The 18,286-nt window shown below is 38.5% G+C and overlaps 2 protein-coding genes across 5 annotated transcripts; one reads left to right on the top strand and one right to left on the bottom strand.

Annotated features, from left to right (window-relative positions):
• Positions 1-238: 238 nt before the first annotated feature.
• On the bottom strand, positions 239-7,464 carry LOC128234556 (uncharacterized). 3 transcript variants are annotated; one of them, XM_052948834.1, is made up of 6 exons: positions 7,356-7,464; positions 5,919-5,983; positions 5,679-5,768; positions 4,727-5,375; positions 4,275-4,443; positions 239-1,297 (listed from the first exon to the last, which is right to left on the bottom strand). In XM_052948834.1, exons 2-6 carry the CDS (start codon positions 5,940-5,942, stop codon positions 394-396), a joined length of 1,836 nt encoding a protein of 611 aa, XP_052804794.1. In that variant the 5' UTR covers positions 5,943-5,983; positions 7,356-7,464; the 3' UTR covers positions 239-393. The 3 variants fall into 3 exon arrangements, with proteins under 3 accessions (XP_052804794.1, XP_052804796.1, XP_052804793.1); XM_052948836.1 differs by lacking the exon at positions 7,356-7,464 and adding an exon at positions 6,534-6,601; XM_052948833.1 differs by lacking the exons at positions 5,919-5,983; positions 7,356-7,464 and adding an exon at positions 6,057-6,283.
• Positions 7,448-18,197, top strand: LOC128234558 (archaemetzincin-2-like). Of its 2 annotated transcripts, XM_052948838.1 has the most exons (7): positions 7,448-7,563; positions 12,436-12,535; positions 12,921-13,023; positions 14,910-15,005; positions 15,335-15,349; positions 15,886-16,300; positions 16,636-18,197. In XM_052948838.1, the coding sequence occupies exons 2-7, from the start codon at positions 12,449-12,451 to the stop codon at positions 16,934-16,936; spliced, it is 1,017 nt and encodes a 338-aa protein (XP_052804798.1). In that variant the 5' UTR covers positions 7,448-7,563; positions 12,436-12,448; the 3' UTR covers positions 16,937-18,197. The 2 variants fall into 2 exon arrangements, with proteins under 2 accessions (XP_052804798.1, XP_052804799.1); XM_052948839.1 differs by lacking the exon at positions 15,335-15,349.
• The last annotated feature ends 89 nt before the right edge of the window (positions 18,198-18,286 follow it).

Here is an 18,286-nt window from a genome sequence, read left to right as displayed (position 1 = left end):
GTGTGAACTCGACCTTAAACCGAGCTGGCTGTATCATGCGTTCTGCACATCGTTTCCATATGGTGAACATTTGTTTCGAGTTTTTTTTCAAAATCCTTCAAGAGGTTCAAGCATATAGAGCGATGCGAATTGTAGTCATATGACCTTTGATCTCTAAGTGTGACCTTGACCTTAAATCGAGCTGGCTGTAACATGCGCTCTGCACTTTGCCTCCATATGATGAACATTTGTGGCGAGTTTTTTTTTCAAAATTCTTATGGAGCCGACACGATTTGTAACGGACAGATTGGCTGACGGACAGACAAAGAGAAAGACAACTCGATGAAAATCAATATGTCTCCCGATTTATAGCGAAAGGAATAATAATACAATCAACTTTCTACTGTAAATGTTCTACTGTTCATATATGCTCTCAACGTTCTCGAGTAGCTGCACGAGCATTTGCGGGTTGTATGGCAACAGATGAGCCACGTGCAGACGTTCCAGGGACAGTCTCGTTCTGATCAACATTCCCATCACGTCATCTAGCAGCCCGTTCGCCAGGACGCTATCACCAGACAAGTCAATATCCAGCAGAATTTCAGTTGGCTCGTTGATGATATCTGTGTCTGTGTCGTTGTCTGCCTTTAAAACCCCTTTATCTTTTGTTTGATCTTTTTCGCTTTTGTCTGTTTCGCAATAATCTACCTCAGCAAATCCACCGACTTCTTGGTAAGCTTTGTGAACAAAAGTATTGCTGTCAGCGCCTAAAGCGTCTGCTCGTGTGTCACTTGAAATGTCAGAAATGTCATTATCACTCAGTGTGGTTACATCGTCTGTTACGTCCTCACCTTCCTCTGAGCTTGAGTCATAAGCGCCAGCAATTAGTCCGAGACCTGCAGCTGTAGAAACGCTCACACCACTAGTCAATAGTGCTGCCTTTTTAGAACAAGAAGACGTAATGTTAGTATCTTCATTCATACATGGTGTGTTACTTTCTGTGGATGTAAAGGAGGTTGATTGCGGTATATCGGATACAGACGATGCATATTCGTCATCACTGGCAGTCATTCCATAATCCTTATTACCCGAATCATTTTCGGTTTCGCTGAATTCATCACGTTCGTGTTTTTTAAAATGGTCAACACAGTCCATAAATGGTTTCCACGTTTGTTTAAGGTGTTCGAGATATTTGACTAAATACTCTCTAAAGTTCGTCTCCGGGGAGGTGAGAAAGTCTACTAGTGTCACGTGGTCATAGCCAACAATTCCAACGAACTGTAGGAAGAGGTAATGGTGCTGGCAGAGTTTGTCTGGGCTGAAAATGTAACAAGCACATTTTTATATTTACGGTGTATGACAAAATAACTGCATCTACATATATGAGAACATGTGGTTTATTACCATGTTTCACAAAATCAGTTTAAAAGTAGTTTTTAGTTAAATATTTCCATAACATAAACGTATTGATGCTCGCTTTATGGTTTTTGTTCTCATTTGACATGCGTGTGTTTCTTGTGTGCATGATGGAAACATCTGCCAGGTATACTTCAGATTTGTAAAATTATGGATATCAACAAAAATGTCTAATATCAAGAATTGCTTTTGTATCATATAAAAGTTACAACTGAACTCTACAAAATCTCATTCCTTGAACTTTAAGAACAAAGAAAGCAATACGAATCTAAGAATTTGCCATTGTCACAATAAATAATGGTTACGATAATAATGGTTTACAATTGCATAAAACACCAAAGACTAGTGTTTTAATGCACGGAGTGTTTCGCATTACCACGATAGCAAAAGTTCATGTGTAGAACAACAAAAAAACAGTACTCCATTACCAATATTTAAATGTACCAACTGGTTGACTGATAGGTACCGCAATTAATAGTAAAACCGACGACTCGGGGGAAATTATACTGCAGAAATGAACGTTCCCAAGATGCAGATAAGTCAATATTTGTTTTTGTGGGTGAACGGAGTCATCGAGTAATGCAGGACAATAGATACAAGTTGTGTCATATATAATTGTTTTGTTCTTTAAATAGCACTTTCAGTACGCAGTACGGAAATACTATTTTATAATGCTACATGTACGCGAGAAGAGAAGCATTGATGCGCGAAATCGGAAAAGTACAGCAGATACAAAAGTTCATCCCAACTTTCAAATCTTAGGTTTACCACGTATATTGACCATATTTGGAGAAGCTAAACTCCGAAAGTGAGGAAAGGTAGGTTCTGCATTTTCGTATGTGAGTCTCGGGCTATCTGATGCATTATAAGCTGTTAACATTTTTGTACAGCTATTTGAATCATGACAGGCCGATATGGGTCCTGTTGTTATATTTAAGTGTCATGCATTGTCAGGTTGTGACGTCATGTTCACTAGGTTTGACGATGAAATATGAAAGAACACATCACCATCACACTATGTTTTAGTTTAATTACTTCGATGTAGCTGAGGCACATTCAGACCATACCGAACCAAGTTCATCTTCAGTCGATTTTCTCGGTTACGGTATTTTCTTTTCTGCTAATCGGGGCTCATTCTGAATGAACATCTCAAACGATTATGTGGTTTTGTAACGGACGTTCATTGCCCAAGATGCTTGATCCCTGCTTTACCATGATCCAACGGAATAATGGAACTCCGCGGTATTGGATGGATGTCGCCTGTTTGGAGCGCCCGTCACAGTCAAACCAATTGTATTACCCGAATATAATGTAAGAGGAGCGATCTTTGTAGTAAAATGAAAAGTTGGCTTGACTATTATCCCCCTTTACAATTAAGTAAACCAGCTGTATTTTGGGAGATGTGACAAAACTCTGGAGTTGCTGAGGCGATTAACACTACGATCAACGATGAACGCGGCATTATGCACGCAAATACTGTCGAAACTTTCATTGTGATTGGATAAAAAAATACTAAAATCATTGTCTACACAAGGCTTATATTTCTAACGTAAATTGACACAAGAGATGCCATGTTGTCAGGATTATATGTCCGAGTGATAACTTGACATTGCCTTTGTTGAGTTATCACTCGGACAGCCTTTTATCATTCAAGGTCATTGTGCCTTGACCTTTGGTCAAATGGGCCCTAAAATCAATAGGGGTCATCTACAGGTCAGGCCCAACCTCCTAGGCAAGTTTGAGCGCCATGTGTGCAGGCATTGTTGAGTTATCACTCGGGCATTCTTTTACCATTCAAGGTCACAGTGACCTTGACCTTTGGCACCATGACCCCCCAAAACAATAGGGGTCATCTACTGGTCAGGCCCAACCTCCAAGTCAAGTTTAAGAGGAAATGGGTGCAGGTATTGTCAAGTTATCACTCAGACAACCTTTTACCATTCAAGGTCACCGTGACCTTGACCTTTGGCCCAATGACACCCAAAAACAATAGGGTCATCTACTGGTCAGGCCCAACCTCCAAGTCAAGTTTGAGGGCCATAGGTACAGGCATTGTCGAGTTATCACTCGGACAACCTTTTACCATTCAAGGTCACTGTGACCTTGACCTTTGGCCCGTTTACCCGCCCCCCCCAAAAAAACAAAACAATAGGGGTTATCTACTGGTCAGGCCCAGCTTCCGTATCAAGTTTGATGACCATAGGTCTAGGCATTGTTGAGTTATTACTCGGACAAGCTTTAAAAATAATTTTCCATTAAAGGTCACTGTGACCTTGACCTTTGACCCGATTAGCCCTTCAATCACTAGGGGTCATTTTCTGGTCAGGCCCGACCTAATGTCAAGTTTGATGACCATACGTCCAGGAATAGTTGAGTTATCACTCGGACAAGCTTTGGTCTATCAACGGACCGAACCACTGACCGACAGACCGACCGACACGTGCAAAGCAATATACCCCTCTTCTTCAAATGGGGGCATAATAACATATGCCAATAAGCCCACCATCGAACTTGACCGAGACGATATGCCCATTAACACTGTCTTATTGGTTAATGTCTGCACAAGAAATAAATCTACTCCTTTATAAAATAAAGGGGTATAACTCTGAATCGAGTTACTGAGACGATATGTCCCACGATTGCTCTATACCCACGGTCGCTCTTCACCGAGACTTTATGCGTATAATTAATGTCAACAAGTTGTATCACGATTGGATAATAAATACTTAAGTTGTTGATTGCACATATTCGTCGACGCCAAAAGCAATAACCATATATGTTGAAAATGCCACATTATTAAAAAGATGGGTGTTACTCCAGACAAGAACACATAATATAATATACATGTACATGAAGTTTGTAAAAACAGTAGTCCCTACCATTGATAAAGGTCAAGGATGATGTCGAGGACGCTTATCCACATGTCGTCCTGGTCAACGTACACTTCCGGTAACCATGCAAATAGGTGACCTTGACATTCGACCTTTACAACCTCTCGAACCACGGCATCCAGCTGACCGAGATGATAGACTGGTGACGATTCACATACTGTGGATACAAAGAACTTTATATAAATAAACAAGGTAGTGTACAAGGGCTAAAACTATCTCTCCTTGAAACAGGCAAGTTTGCTTGTTCGTATATTCATATATTAAATAAGTTTTATAATGAAGATTATTTGCTTTAATAGAACTTTTTTTTTTACAAACAAGCTATTATTATGATGCCATATTCATCATCACTGAGTGCTTATTAAATTGTTTGTTTTTTTCAAATATGATTCCATACCAATTTATTAGATAATTTAATCAAATGTTGAAAGGTACATTACCAGAGTTCTTATGAAGGGCGTGTTCGCACATGAAGAAAAGGTATGTCCATTCCCTGACCCAGGTGGGATCATAACCATGGTAATCAGTGTCATCAGCTCCAGGTTTGACCACGCCTATGAAGGTTGTGAGTCCTTCCCTTGATAATAACTGCTTCAGTGGAAGCATGTTATCCTTACCTAATTTTCCTAAAACTTCATTAGCTAAATTTATAACTGCATGATTAAAATCTGTGTCAGTGTGTTTATTTGAAAATAGTTTGAAGAAGAATGTGAGAAGTTTCCTTTTTACAAAATCTAAAACATGAGATGATAATAAAATATCACATATGATTTTTTCACAATTAAAATTTATAAGATTTGTCAGTATTGTACTAGCATCATTGTCTTCTAACGAATCATTTGTCACTACAGCCAACAACTTTTTCCAAACTCCTATTGTAGCATATAAGGTAGTGTCTTGAAAGATCCCATTGCTTGAATCTAAAACTTGCTTGAAAACATCCTCACACATGTTTCTCATCTTGGAGGTCGTGTAACACCTTAGAGGAGATCTCTTCACCAAAATATCTCTCAACAACTCCATACTCAGACACATCTGACCAGAAGATTTCGCAGACATTGTGAACTCTATTATGAAATCCACTGCCATCTGAAATAGAAGAAACATTTCACTACATACATACATACATAGTAAGTAATTATTCGATGACATGACATGTGTCTATTGCCCTTTAAATACATGCAAATGTACCTTTTAAAAAAAAGGACAGTATGCCTCCCCCAAAAAGTACAAGTACAAATGTAAAATATAAGAAACCATACCTAATTATCCTTTAACCCTACAAAATTATTTTTTGAGCCACACACTGCCATATAATGTTTGACATTAATTAACATCTGTAGATTAAACAAAACATTGTACATGCATTTTTCTATTACACCCTAAATATACCTTGTCTTTTGACTCAATCACAAGGGAAACAATTCTTTGTTGAGCCTCATACTGCTTAAATCTGTCCCCAGCATTCAACAGACTTTCCCCCTGCATAAAATTAAGATGTGACATTTAAATCACATACCAAACATGCACAACATATATCCTGTGGAACAGAAGTTCAAATGTATTTGTTTTACAAATGTACAAATACATGCATCTCATATGTACAGTGCATGTATTTAAGTGCATGCTTACCAATGTCCTGATGATGGTTGTCATTTGTTTTCGTTTTACTTGGACTCCAAACAATCAACAACAAACTGGAAAGAAAACAAGTATTATTGTTGACAGCTGATAACCCCGTCCAAAAATACTGATTTTAACAACTCATACTTGTAGCAAGGGGTCCCAGGTGTGAGTCCCAGTCTGGCTACACATTTTTTTCACCCTGTAACATTAGTCACCAAACAATGGACCTTGATCATGCCCTCACATTGTTCTATCCTGTAAATTCAGGAACAAATTTCAACATGGCTGAGGAGTTGTTCTCAATAATGCTACCTGTAATGGTGTTGAAAAAGGTGTATTAAGGCCTGGTGGCTAAGTACATAAGATAAGATTTATTTAAAGTCGGCAAGACAGATATATAGTCTAAAATAATAGACGTGTTATACGGGATTCTTCCAATCCCTAACGTCTAAACGGGAATGTGCAAAAAACGGGGGTGTTTTAAAAAATATTGAAATTGTTTTAAGTGAAGTACTTTATGGTTAAAATTGATCATAAAGAGTTATATTCATATTTTGCCATGTAAGTGAAATGTTATTTTGCACTAAACAAGCATTTAATGCATTAAAACAAGTTGTTTACCTTTCCAATAAAACGAAAGTTGACTGACACAGATAACAATTATGCGAAGGGGAACAACTCGATACAATCGTAATAACTCGGCCTCTTCCGACAAAGCTTCGAGATAGACCTCATTTTACAATCGTAACTACTCGGCCATGGCCGAAATGTTCCGAGCGATTTAAAACTGTGCCCTGAAGCCTTGCAGGTGCCCTTCATCTATATATCGTTATGTTTTGACAGAATGAAATGAAGAAAAGCCGTCAAATTCATAATTATAAGTTGGATAAAAAAAAATTGTGTACGGAACTAATATAAAATAACATTATCTGTTAATATTTCTTGTTTCTATGATATTTTATAGACGCTATATGCTTTAACCCGGAATCCTGATCGGAACAACTACCCACTTTTGATACTAAACAATTTGTACGTGAAGGATTTGCCATATCAAAAATCTAAAAAAAAATCCGTCAACGTACAATTATTTAGACTAGACAGATATACAGACAACATGAAAGTAGAGCACTCACACTGTCAGCAAGGGATCACAGGTTCGAGCACAGGCTCATTTTTCTCAAACTGTGACAATTTTGTCCATTTATTTAAAAATTAGATGGACTGTAAGATGTTATCTCCCCAATTTATGGGGACAGGTTTTCCTCCAAAAATAGCCAAATAAATACATGTGAATGACAGTGTTTTCAAACATAATAGTTCAATTTCAAACAGTTTTTCCAGTCTTTCAAATAATTGCATAGACAAAAACTGTCAGGAAAGTACGATATTAACTATCTAGCTACTCATTCAATGCATATTTGTTCGATGACAATAAACACATACCAAGCAAGCAGCCCATTAAATTACGAAACAAAATTGTTCATGGATGTTTATGGTCGCGAAATTGCATGATATGTCACTTGTAAAAACCTACGCCGCAAAGCACTGTGACATAAACAAATGTAAACAAGAATTGAAGAATGCTCTATATACAATGCTGTATCAAATGACAGTCAGAGGACGAAAATGACAAATACGTGGATTTTCCAAGGTATTTTATAAAGAGTGATAATTTTTGAAATTACAAGTTAATGAATTGTCTAACATATCGTATATATAACATATTATTTTACTATATTTAGATAAAACGTTCATAATATTCACGGTCTGTTGAAACACTGGGTTATATTGATCGACTTGTCCAGGAAAAAAACGCTTTTAACACGAACAATCCCGATAATATATGTACTTAGTAGAATGTTGCAGCTGAATGTTTATGCATATTGCCACAACGTTACTGCTTATATATAGAATATTCACCTTGCCTGAATTTTCAAATAAGGTCAATGCCCGTGTCGTTCTTGAAAATAATAATACGCCATCTCTCGACATCCAGTTCAATGCCAGTATGAGGCTTCACATGGGAAAAAGGCAAAGGGACCAGTATGTAGAAACAAGGTTATAATTCCAAAGTTCCCTTGTGCAGTGTCTAGCAAACGCTTGCAAATGTACAACACCCTGTGAATGCTGCGACACCTTTGATTGTTAGCACCACCAACTATGTATAGGTATGGACAACAAAAAAATAAAAGCACTAGTTAACTGTAGATGTGGATCACCAAATGTTTTCACTGGCGTCTTTCGAATAGCTCATTTTTGACACTAGTAATGCACCAGTCAATTGTAACCACGGTTTCCCCAGCGGTCCGAGGAATAGCGGGGACTTTGACTTTCGGTCCAGCCAACCCCGGGTAGATCCCTGCCCTGCGGGGACGAACTGATGGTAAAATCCCCGCCTAATGCCCCGCACCCCAGGGACCCTAAGTAAGGCCCATTCCCCGCTACATGTATATTTTGCGCCAAGACAAAACTACGGCATTCACCCGGCACTGCGGTGCCACCTGAAAGGTAAAAACACGGCCCATTTCCCCGGCTATCCCCGGTATACCCCCGGACATGGGGGGCCGTGGTTACGGCAATTGACTGGTGCATAATAGCTTTGCAATGTAAAATCAAAATAGAGTGAAATGAACTTCTCATGCCCTAACATCCTGGCCAGTTCTACTACCGTGGCGCCATAGTAGGCAGTGCCGACAGCCTATACATTAAGCAAAGGACGCATTTTTGGAATCGGTGACTCCACTTACCGCATAACAGAATCTACAAGCAACATACTTGACCTTTTCTTCATCAACAAAACACTGATCAAGAAGGGTGAAGTTTTGCCCAGCATTGGCGAACACGATGAAGCTTTTTTTATTGAATCCAGTGGTAGACCAATGAAAATAAGGAAAAGCTCAAGGAAATTATACCTTTACAGAAGAGCAGACTGTGATAGCATGAAAGTAAACTTTGAACATTTTACGACTGAAACAATAAACTATTCTGCTGAAACATGACCAACCTTTGAACAATAACATCAGGGAATAAAATCAAGAAACCTTGGATTGACAGGAACATTCGATTTAAACACAGAAATCTGAAAAACACCATATTCAAAATAGAAGATGTCCGGAAAGGCTGAAGACCGTAAAAAATATTATGAAAAAGCCAGAGGCACTACACAAAAGCTGCGAAATCAGACTTACTCGAAACATATAGAAAAATGATGAAAGGGGATGATGATGAAACGGACCAATCACCAAGCAAGTAAAAACGGTACTGGTCGTACATCAAAGCTCTTCACAAAGACAGCTGTGAAAATGCAATCCTAAAATGTAAAGTCGATTTTATTTATGAACCATTGAAAAAGCAAACATCTTAAATCAGCAATATCAACCCGTCGTCACTCAGGAGAGCTCAACAGACATCCCTATTTCAGATGGCAACCCATACCCCACCATGCCAGACATTGAGGTAACAACAGAAAGTTTTGGCTCTACTGAACAATAGTTGGAGTAACTGAACCGCAAAAAGCCACTAGTCCAGATGATACCAGCCAGAGTGGAGTAATTAGCGAGCACGTGCGCACCATACCGCTGTAATATTTTTTAACAAATGCCTGAATTCTTGGGAGGTACCTGCCATCTTGAAAACTGCTAAAACATCGTCTATCTTCTATAAGGGAGAACGCTTCATTGTCAGTATAAACTACTGGCCAGTTTTCTTGACATGCATTTCTTGTAAACTCTTCGAGCATATAGTAGCGAGCTACATGAAGCATGTCGACAAGTTTGACATCCTTACTTATGACCAACACGGATGCAAAACCAGCAATCACTCCATACACAGAGGCAAACGTATCGATCTTGGGGTCTTTGACATTTCAAAAGCGTTTGGCAGTGTCGCATGCACGCCTTCTCACTAAACTAGACCATTACGGTGTCCGAGGGAACACTCTGCCCTGGATCAGATATTTCATGTCTGACAGATCGCAGAGGGTAATTTCTTGCATACCGGACGTGTGTTTCTAGCACATCGGATAAGCAATTCCGGTGAATTCAGCCGTGCTGGAAATCTCCATCTGGCATCCCCCATGCCAGATGAGTCACGCGCTGTGACGTAATAATTTCAATTTCTTTTATAATTCACTTTATGTAATCATAATTTTGAGATTTAAAAAGTTGAGTTCCATTAACATTAACTTTACTAAAATAAATGTTTAAAAACAAAACAAAATAACCTTTAAAAGACGTGATGTCGAAGGAACTTATTGACGTATGCAGTGAATACAAATTACTGCGCGTCATGACGTCAGTAAACATCATCGCACGCGCTTTTTGGTGATATGTACAAAAATGAGCTTATTTATGTATTTTGTTCACAAAAAAATGTAATTTAATGTATGCTAGAAAAAATATCTATCATGTGTGTCCGTTCCGGATAGAAAAATCCGACCCTCGGGCACGCTGCGAAGCCGGTAACTCGGCAAGCCTCGTTACCTGGCAACGCAGGTGCCCTCGGGTCGGATTTTTCTATCCGGAACGAGAACACATGACAGATATTATTATTCCGGCCATGTGACCGGTGCTGGAAAAACTCATCTTACACCCCCATGTAAGATGAGTCACGCGCAACAACGCGCCACTTCTTATTTCTTTTATTGTATGGTTTATGAAAAGCATATTAAGCAATTTCAATAAAGCGGAATCAAAAATAAATGTATACAATACTTTTAATTAAAATTGAAAATAAATAATCGTTAAAGGGCGATTTTTAAAGGAACTATCTGACGTCGACAGAGATTTAAAATTACTGCGCTTTATGACGTCAGTACACAGCGTAGCACGCGCTTTTTGGTGAAATGTATAAAAGTGCGTTTTCAACGTCAATTTTTCAACAAATACATAATTTTAGGTATGCAAGAAAAAATATCAATCATGTTTTTCCGGTCCGGATCGAAAAATCCGACCCTCGGGCAAGCTGCGTGACCGGTAACTCGGCAAGCCTCGTTACCGGCTTACGCGCGTGCCCTCGGGTCGGATTTTTCTATCCGTACCGGAAACACATGATAGATACTTATATGCTTATAGTGCGACGTTCGAGCCAGCTCCGGTTGTCAGTGGCGTTCCTCGGGGAAGTGTCCTTGGACCTATTTTATTTCTGGCATTCATCAACGACTTGCGACTGCAAGTTACACCAAAACTCACAGAATGAAGCTTGAGATTGTGCAGAGAAGAGCAGTGACGTATCTGACAAACTTATATTACAAAAAAATCAGTGTGACGTCCAAGGTGAAAAATCTTGATTGGGAGTCGCTGGAAACACGTGGGACCAAAGCCCAGTTGATCATGATGAATCGAGTTTCTTAGAATTTCTTGCTCATATACCCTTTTCCTATATGCAATAAGAAACTTCATAATTTCTCTTTTCAAGGCAAAAGGTTTTGCCAAGATATTGGAAGTTTGAGTGCAAAGAAACAATGTTTTCTTTTATGAACAATCATTCTATATTAGTCGTTAAATTTCTCTGTCAATTTCTTAAAGCATTCTTGTCAACTTTTAGGAATAAATGACGCTTAATTTTCACAAACAGAAAAGCTCTGACCCCCTTCCCATGGCTAAAAATCACTGTGAAACATCAACACGTCTCGCTTCCTCTTTGGTTTTAATTTTGACATATTTCATGTGAATCAACTGTCATAGGCTGTAAATATTTTGATCTAACCACCTAAATAAAAGACACTCTCCGATTGGTCTAGAGCGGTCACGTGGAGGGGGTGTATAATTCATAGACCCTTTGTAGTTTTATACCCCACTATTATAAACGACAAAAACAAAATAAACAAAATGAACAAAGGTTACTTATTTAAGGTACTAGGCGAGATATGATCGTTACACTGTTAGGAACTCGGATGTATGGGATATACACCTTCAGTGGTTTCATACCACGTACGTGCTTCGCTCTCGCATTGTATGGAACCTCTGAGGGTGTATATCCCGTACACCCGAGCTACTAACAGTGTTACTTATAATACATGTGTGTTTGTGGATTTGTTGCAGTCCCTGCCTACATCTGATGTCGCCAAGTTCAGTTTTTTAATGGCATTTAGCTTATGGTCAGATCAAGCATCGACAAAGAGTACAATAAACTTTCTGAAACCAGTTCTGGGAGTCATGTGGTCCAGATGGCCGACACTTTTGTCATTGAGTGGCGTTATTTTTTGTTATCTGTCTCGTTTTTAAACGTTTAGATCATTTCAATTGTTAAAGGTGTTTTATAAGGAATATATCACGAAGTTGAGCCTGCATGTGTTTTGTGTCATGTATATTTTGATATTATTGTACTGTGACCCAGGCAAAAAAACAAACACGATATATAAACTTCCTTGTACAGATATTTAAGGGAAAACAGTGTAATGATAAAAGTTCTAATCGTGACTTCCAATTCTTTTTTCTTCCACTTTTTAAGAATATAACATAACTTGCTGCAGTTAATTAAGCAAGCATAAATGAATATGTCTATTTTACTGTGTACTCTTTAGTCAACAGTTGAAGATGGCCAAAAATGTGACATTGGCAAAAAGAACCGAGATGAACTTGGATGAAAAACTTCTGGACGCCATCGGTATTCAGACAATCCGGGTAATCACTTGCAGATATGAACTGATATCAGTAATACATTATCATTGTTATTAATATTTACATAAACAGAACTTTCAAGCAACCCTGGTTTAAGCCGGTTATACGCGTGTTTTAGGTCTGCAGCAGGCGTGTTTTGACTTTATAAAACGACGTCGTTCATTCCATAAAACATGCAGGAATCAGCTTAATAAGTTAATATATAACGAAACTTACGAGTCGGAAGGTTCATTGTTATTACGCGAACTACTAGTTTTCTAAAGTAGGAAAGTATTCAATTTATTTAAAAGAAATGGCCAACAGAATTAACACACGACACAATTAAATAATAGGTCGCCTCTTCAAAGTCTAATACATTGCTTAGTGAACCATCAACCTTTGTTTCCAGTCAAGCAGTAAACCAAGCGCGAGGAAAGATACGGCGTCGCAGGATGGCTACGCAAACAAGGGGTCCACCAAACAAGCAAGCGATATCAAGTTCTTCATTCCAGGTTTAAATCAGTTATATTTTGCTGTATATTTTTTGTCCTTAAATTTATACGGTGGCACAGGGGTGACATCCGCAACAGTTTCTTCAAGTTATTGGCCACAATATAAATTCAGTGTTGCGGATGTCACCTCTGTGCCACCGTACATTTAAGATGGTTTGACGCTACTAATTTTTCCAAAATCAATATAACTAGTTTGTATATCGTTTTTGGTGTGGTCATCGTCAGCGTAATGCGAACACTGTTGAGTGGTGACTGTATAATGGAAACCCTTAAAGATATTCACATGGTTACATGCCATATATATAGCAAGCCACACCTCTCTAGCTAAAGTATATGTATCTTGAGTTCAAATGCTATCTCTTGGTCATTTGAAAAAAACCCACACCAACAGACGACGTATCCACGGTGCCTTTGTTGAAGTAAACAAATTACTTGTGATAGGGTACCTATGGTAGTAACATGTACTCCATTGCTGTCCTGTAATAGTGTGCATTACCTGTAATAGGGTACCTATGGTAGTAACATGTACTCCATTGCTGTCCTGTAATAGTGTGCATTACCTGTGATAGGGTACCTATGGTAGTAACATGTACTCCATTGCTGTCCTGTAATAGTGTGCATTACCTGTGATAGGGTACCTATGGTAGTAACATGTACTCCATTGCTGTCCTGTAATAGTGTGCATTACCTGTGATAGGGTACCTATGGTAGTAACATGTACTCCATTGCTGTCCTGTAATAGTGTGCATTACCTGTGATAGGGTACCTATGGTAGTAACATGTACTCCATTGCTGTCCTGTAATAGTGTGCATTACCTGTGATAGGGTACCTATGGTAGTAACATGTACTCCATTGCTGTCCTGTAATAGTGTGCATTACCTGTGATAGGGTACCTATGGTAGTAACATGTACTCCATTGCTGTCCTGTAATCGTGTGCATTACCTGTATTAGGGTACCTATGGTAGTAATATGTACTCCATTGCTGTCCTGTAATAGTGTGCATTACCTGTGATAGGGTACCTATGGTAGTAACATGTACTCCATTGCTGTCCTGTAATAGTGTGCATTACCTGTGATAGGGTACCTATGGTAGTAACATGTACTTCATTGCTGTCCTGTAATAGTGTGCATTACCTGTGATAGGGTACCTATGGTAGTAACATGTACTCCATTGCTGTCCTGTAATAGTGTGCATTACCTGTGATAGGGTACCTATGGTAGTAACATGTACTCCATTGCTGTCCTGTAATAGTGTGCATTACCTGTGATAGGGTACCTATGGTAGTAACATGTACTCCATTGCTGTCCTGTAATAGTGTGCATTACCTGTATTAGGGTACCTATGGTAGTAATATGTACTCCATTGCTGTCCTGTAATAGTGTGCATTACCTGTGATAGGGTACCTATGGTAGTAACATGTACTCCATTGCTGTCCTGTAATAGTGTGCATTACCTGTGATAGGGTACCTATGGTAGTAACATGTACTCCGTTGCTGTCCTGTGATAGGGTACCTATGGTAGTAACATGTACTCCGTTGCTGTTCTGTGATAGGGTACATATGGTAGTAACATGTACTCCGTTGCTGTCCTGTGATAGGGTACCTATGGTAGAAACATGTACTCCGTTGCTGTCCTGTGATAGGGTACCTATGGTAGTAACATTGTACTCCGTTGCTGTCCTGCGATAGGGTACCTATGGTAGTAACATGTACTCCGTTGCTGTCCTGTGATAGGGTACCTATGGTAGTAACATATACTCCGTTGCTGTCCTGTAATAGTGTGCCATTCAAATCGTCTCTTCCGTAAAAAAATATATTCAGATAATTAACCAAATACGTTACCCGCATTGCGGTACCTAATGCAGTCAATAATTCTTGTTTCAGACAAGAGTCTGTTCCAGCCTATGGAGAAGCCGGGGAGGGGAGACTGGTTGAAGGAACACAAGGAGTCCGGACAGACGTACAAACACTTTGTCTCCGGTAAGAAAATATACTGAACATACAGGAGCACGTCCATGATAGTCCGTTCTTATTGAGGTTGTGCGTATTTACAGCATCTAAGGACAAGTCTCTTTTCATCCAATTTTCTAGCAACAAAGAACATTTAATTACATTGGGATTCTTTTATATTATGTAAAATGAAACAAAGTTTTATTGCTGACTTATGCATATCAAATGAAGTCAATTGCCAATAGATGGAAGGTAAAATATACACACTCGATTCGAAAACATACGTTTATTGCAAATTTCCTTTTTAAGTTGGTTTATAAAAAATATTTCATAACATCCAATGTTTATACATTTTACAGCACGTGGCGCCATTGGTAACACCTTAGACTTTTTTCACGGAGTGTGTGTGTGTGTGTTTGCTATATATAGTGTGCTAGTGGAGATTTTAGAAACACTGTGTAGATTGAATTTCCCGCATTTATTTTTTGATAGCAGCAACCAGTCGTTGTTTTTACGTTGATTAAAGGGGTTTATTTTGTTTTTTCATCAAACGGATTTTAATGTTGGGTTTGACCTTAGAACTTAGACATTTCCTAAAACATTCCAACTTATTTAACCTCTCGATTGTCATAAGTGTCAATGTACATGTATGTGCAGTTCAGAGTTCCCCGCATGACCTACAGCTTATAAATGTCACATTGCAACGGCATTTCTTCATTCCATCAACTGAACAATCATTTATAGCCACACACCATATACTGATTGGTCTTATAACGAACTTGTACATATATATATATATATATATATATATATATATATATATATATATATATATATATATATATATATATATATATATATATGTGGTAGAATTGTCATATAACATATACTGTGTATGATGTGTCAACAGGTTCATATCGCGGTCCAAATCCACTCCGTTCCACGATCTACCTACTTCCGCTTGTGTTCAGAGAAGATCCCGTTCCACCGGAAGTGATGTCACCACTACAGCAGTTCGCTTCTATATTCTTCGGGATGCCCGTAACGGTGCTAAAACCAGTCTGCCTCCGTGGAAAGGTCGCAGACAGGCTTAATGGAGAGGTGTATCAGGCACATGCTGGAGACATCTTGGACAAAATGCGAGCTCACTTGAAGAGGGACGCCTTCTGTGTTGCTGGTATAACTCTGGCGGATCTGTATCCGAAGGAAGCATGGAACTTTGTGTTCGGGCTTGCCAACATGACGACAAACTGCGGGGTTTACTCGCTGGCTCGCTACCTCTCAAACTTCGGAAGCCACGAAACTACGCAGATAGATCTGGAACAGTAGGTTTATATTTTCGTCTGTAAAAATGCAACTGAAACTTAATAGTATCGTCGATTGTTTAATCGTTTGATTTGTTACATTGTATTTCATTAAACAGTACTGGGATAAACAATATAGTAGTATGCCTATATACAGTGACTCATCATCTTTATTCGCAATTTAAACCCGTACTCTTGTCTTGAGGCCTCGGTTCTTGTAATTTAATATAATCATTACAAGGAAGTACGCAAATGCTGCGTGACTTTAAATGTTGTTTATTCATAACCTTATAATTATATGCGAACACCAACCAAACTAAGTATTAGCATGATTTCGATGTATAACTATGTTTAAGGGACTCTCTTCGTTCCATTCTGATCCGCGCGTGCAAGACGATGTGTCACGAGATCGGTCACGTGTTCGGCTTACGTCACTGCATCTACTTCAAGTGTCTAATGAACGGAAGCAACCATCTGGCGGAGTCAGACTCACGACCCAACTTCCTGTGCCCGGTCTGCCTACGGAAGTTGCACCACGCATGCGCGTTTGACATCGTGGAGCGGTATCAGGCCATGCGCAAGTTCTGGGAGGACCAAGGTGTTCCGCATCTCACAGAATGGTTGGACAGGCGGCTTGCGGGGCTTGGCGCCGCGTGATCGATTGTGTTGTTTGATACCTTTATAAAAGGCACATGCAAATATCATGATATGGACACGCGTAAATCATATTTTGTTGCAATTTTTAAGACAGCTTTTCTGTGATGTACATTGTACTTTAAGAGTTTGTGTTATAGGAAGATTTAATACAATAATATTCTTTTCGTATGTTTTTGCGCATAAAAATAGTTCATAGTTGTGTATTAAGTTAGTGACAAATCACAGATATCGAAAACATAATTATAAACATATTTGGTCCCTCTGAACCACTTAACAGCTACAGTTCACATGTGTGTATTCGCGAGTCGCCCTGTAAACGTAGTTAACAAGGATACATAGTGTTGGTCGTATTATATTTTTATACTATAACTTGAAAAGCGTCTATGTATTTTTACTTTGTAATGTTAAACCCACGCACTGCCATGTTTGTTATAGTTCTTAAAAGCTTCGTTGTCTGAAAGGTACAAAAACATGATTTGATCATTCCAAGTACCTTGTAGGGACATACATGTAGATACAGACAGGGTAAAACTATTTATTTACACATATAAGGATTCTGACCCTCAAATAAGCTAATTCTCTGCAGACAATTGTTTAAAACTGGTCTATTCTGTTTTTTGTTTTTTAATTTAGTTGGCTAAACACATGTTGATTGGTCAATATTTGTCCAATAATTACCGTTGACCGAATGATAACCAGAGGATAACTTATCCAGTGTTATACGATTGGCTGCAGATATCTACATTAACCAGGTTTCCTTTTGATGACTGTTGACACTATGGTCTGTTGGTTTCATATATAATTGCTTATGTAAAATAAATCACCAATACTTCATTATATATCAATATTATACCTGTTCTCTCTATTTCAACTGAAGTCAGGCGTGAACTGATTTTTTTTTGCAATCTTTGAAGGCCATAAAAGCTTGTAATATTCATTTTTCTTCTATAATTTACACATTATATTTTTATGCAAATAAAGCTCTTTCGAATGATAGCAAACGAATATAGGGTCCACAATCCTCATGTGTGGGTCGGATACCTTATTTAGAATAGAATAGGTAGCTAGTGTTTTTTAATAATTACTAGTAATATATAAAGGAAAGCACATACATTATTTTGAATATTTTCTGCAACTGTTTGCTCTGAGACATCACTCACTGTTTACAGCATACCTGTTCGTATCATTTCTTTTTTTGACATATATATTTAGGAAACATACGCAACACATTGTTTACATTTATATTAAAGTTCACACAGTATTGTTTGTTCTTTGTTCCATTTTATTATCATATTAAACCGACATAATCAGAATATACCAACTCTTCATGGGGACAATGTTCTCATTATA

Source organism: Mya arenaria, chromosome 5 (assembly GCF_026914265.1).
Source record: "Mya arenaria isolate MELC-2E11 chromosome 5, ASM2691426v1".
NCBI lineage: Eukaryota > Metazoa > Mollusca > Bivalvia > Myida > Myidae > Mya > Mya arenaria.
This window is presented reverse-complemented; position numbering and strand designations above follow the sequence as displayed.

Bases quoted from the DNA above. Each gene is read 5' to 3' on its own strand.
- LOC128234556 (XM_052948833.1), bottom strand. From the start codon at position 6,101: ATGTGTAGCCAGACTGGGACTCACACCTGGGACCCCTTGCTACAA. The intron at 5,769-6,056 runs GTATGAGTTGTT...AATTTTATGCAG, and splicing joins CCTGGGACCCCTTGCTACAA to GGGGAAAGTCTGTTGAATGC. The intron at 5,376-5,678 runs GTATATTTAGGG...CTTCTATTTCAG, and splicing joins TGATTGAGTCAAAAGACAAG to ATGGCAGTGGATTTCATAAT.
- LOC128234558 (XM_052948838.1), top strand. From the start codon at position 12,449: ATGGCCAAAAATGTGACATTGGCAAAAAGAACCGAGATGAACTTGGAT. The intron at 12,536-12,920 runs GTAATCACTTGC...CTTTGTTTCCAG, and splicing joins TCGGTATTCAGACAATCCGG to TCAAGCAGTAAACCAAGCGC. The intron at 13,024-14,909 runs GTTTAAATCAGT...TTCTTGTTTCAG, and splicing joins TATCAAGTTCTTCATTCCAG to ACAAGAGTCTGTTCCAGCCT.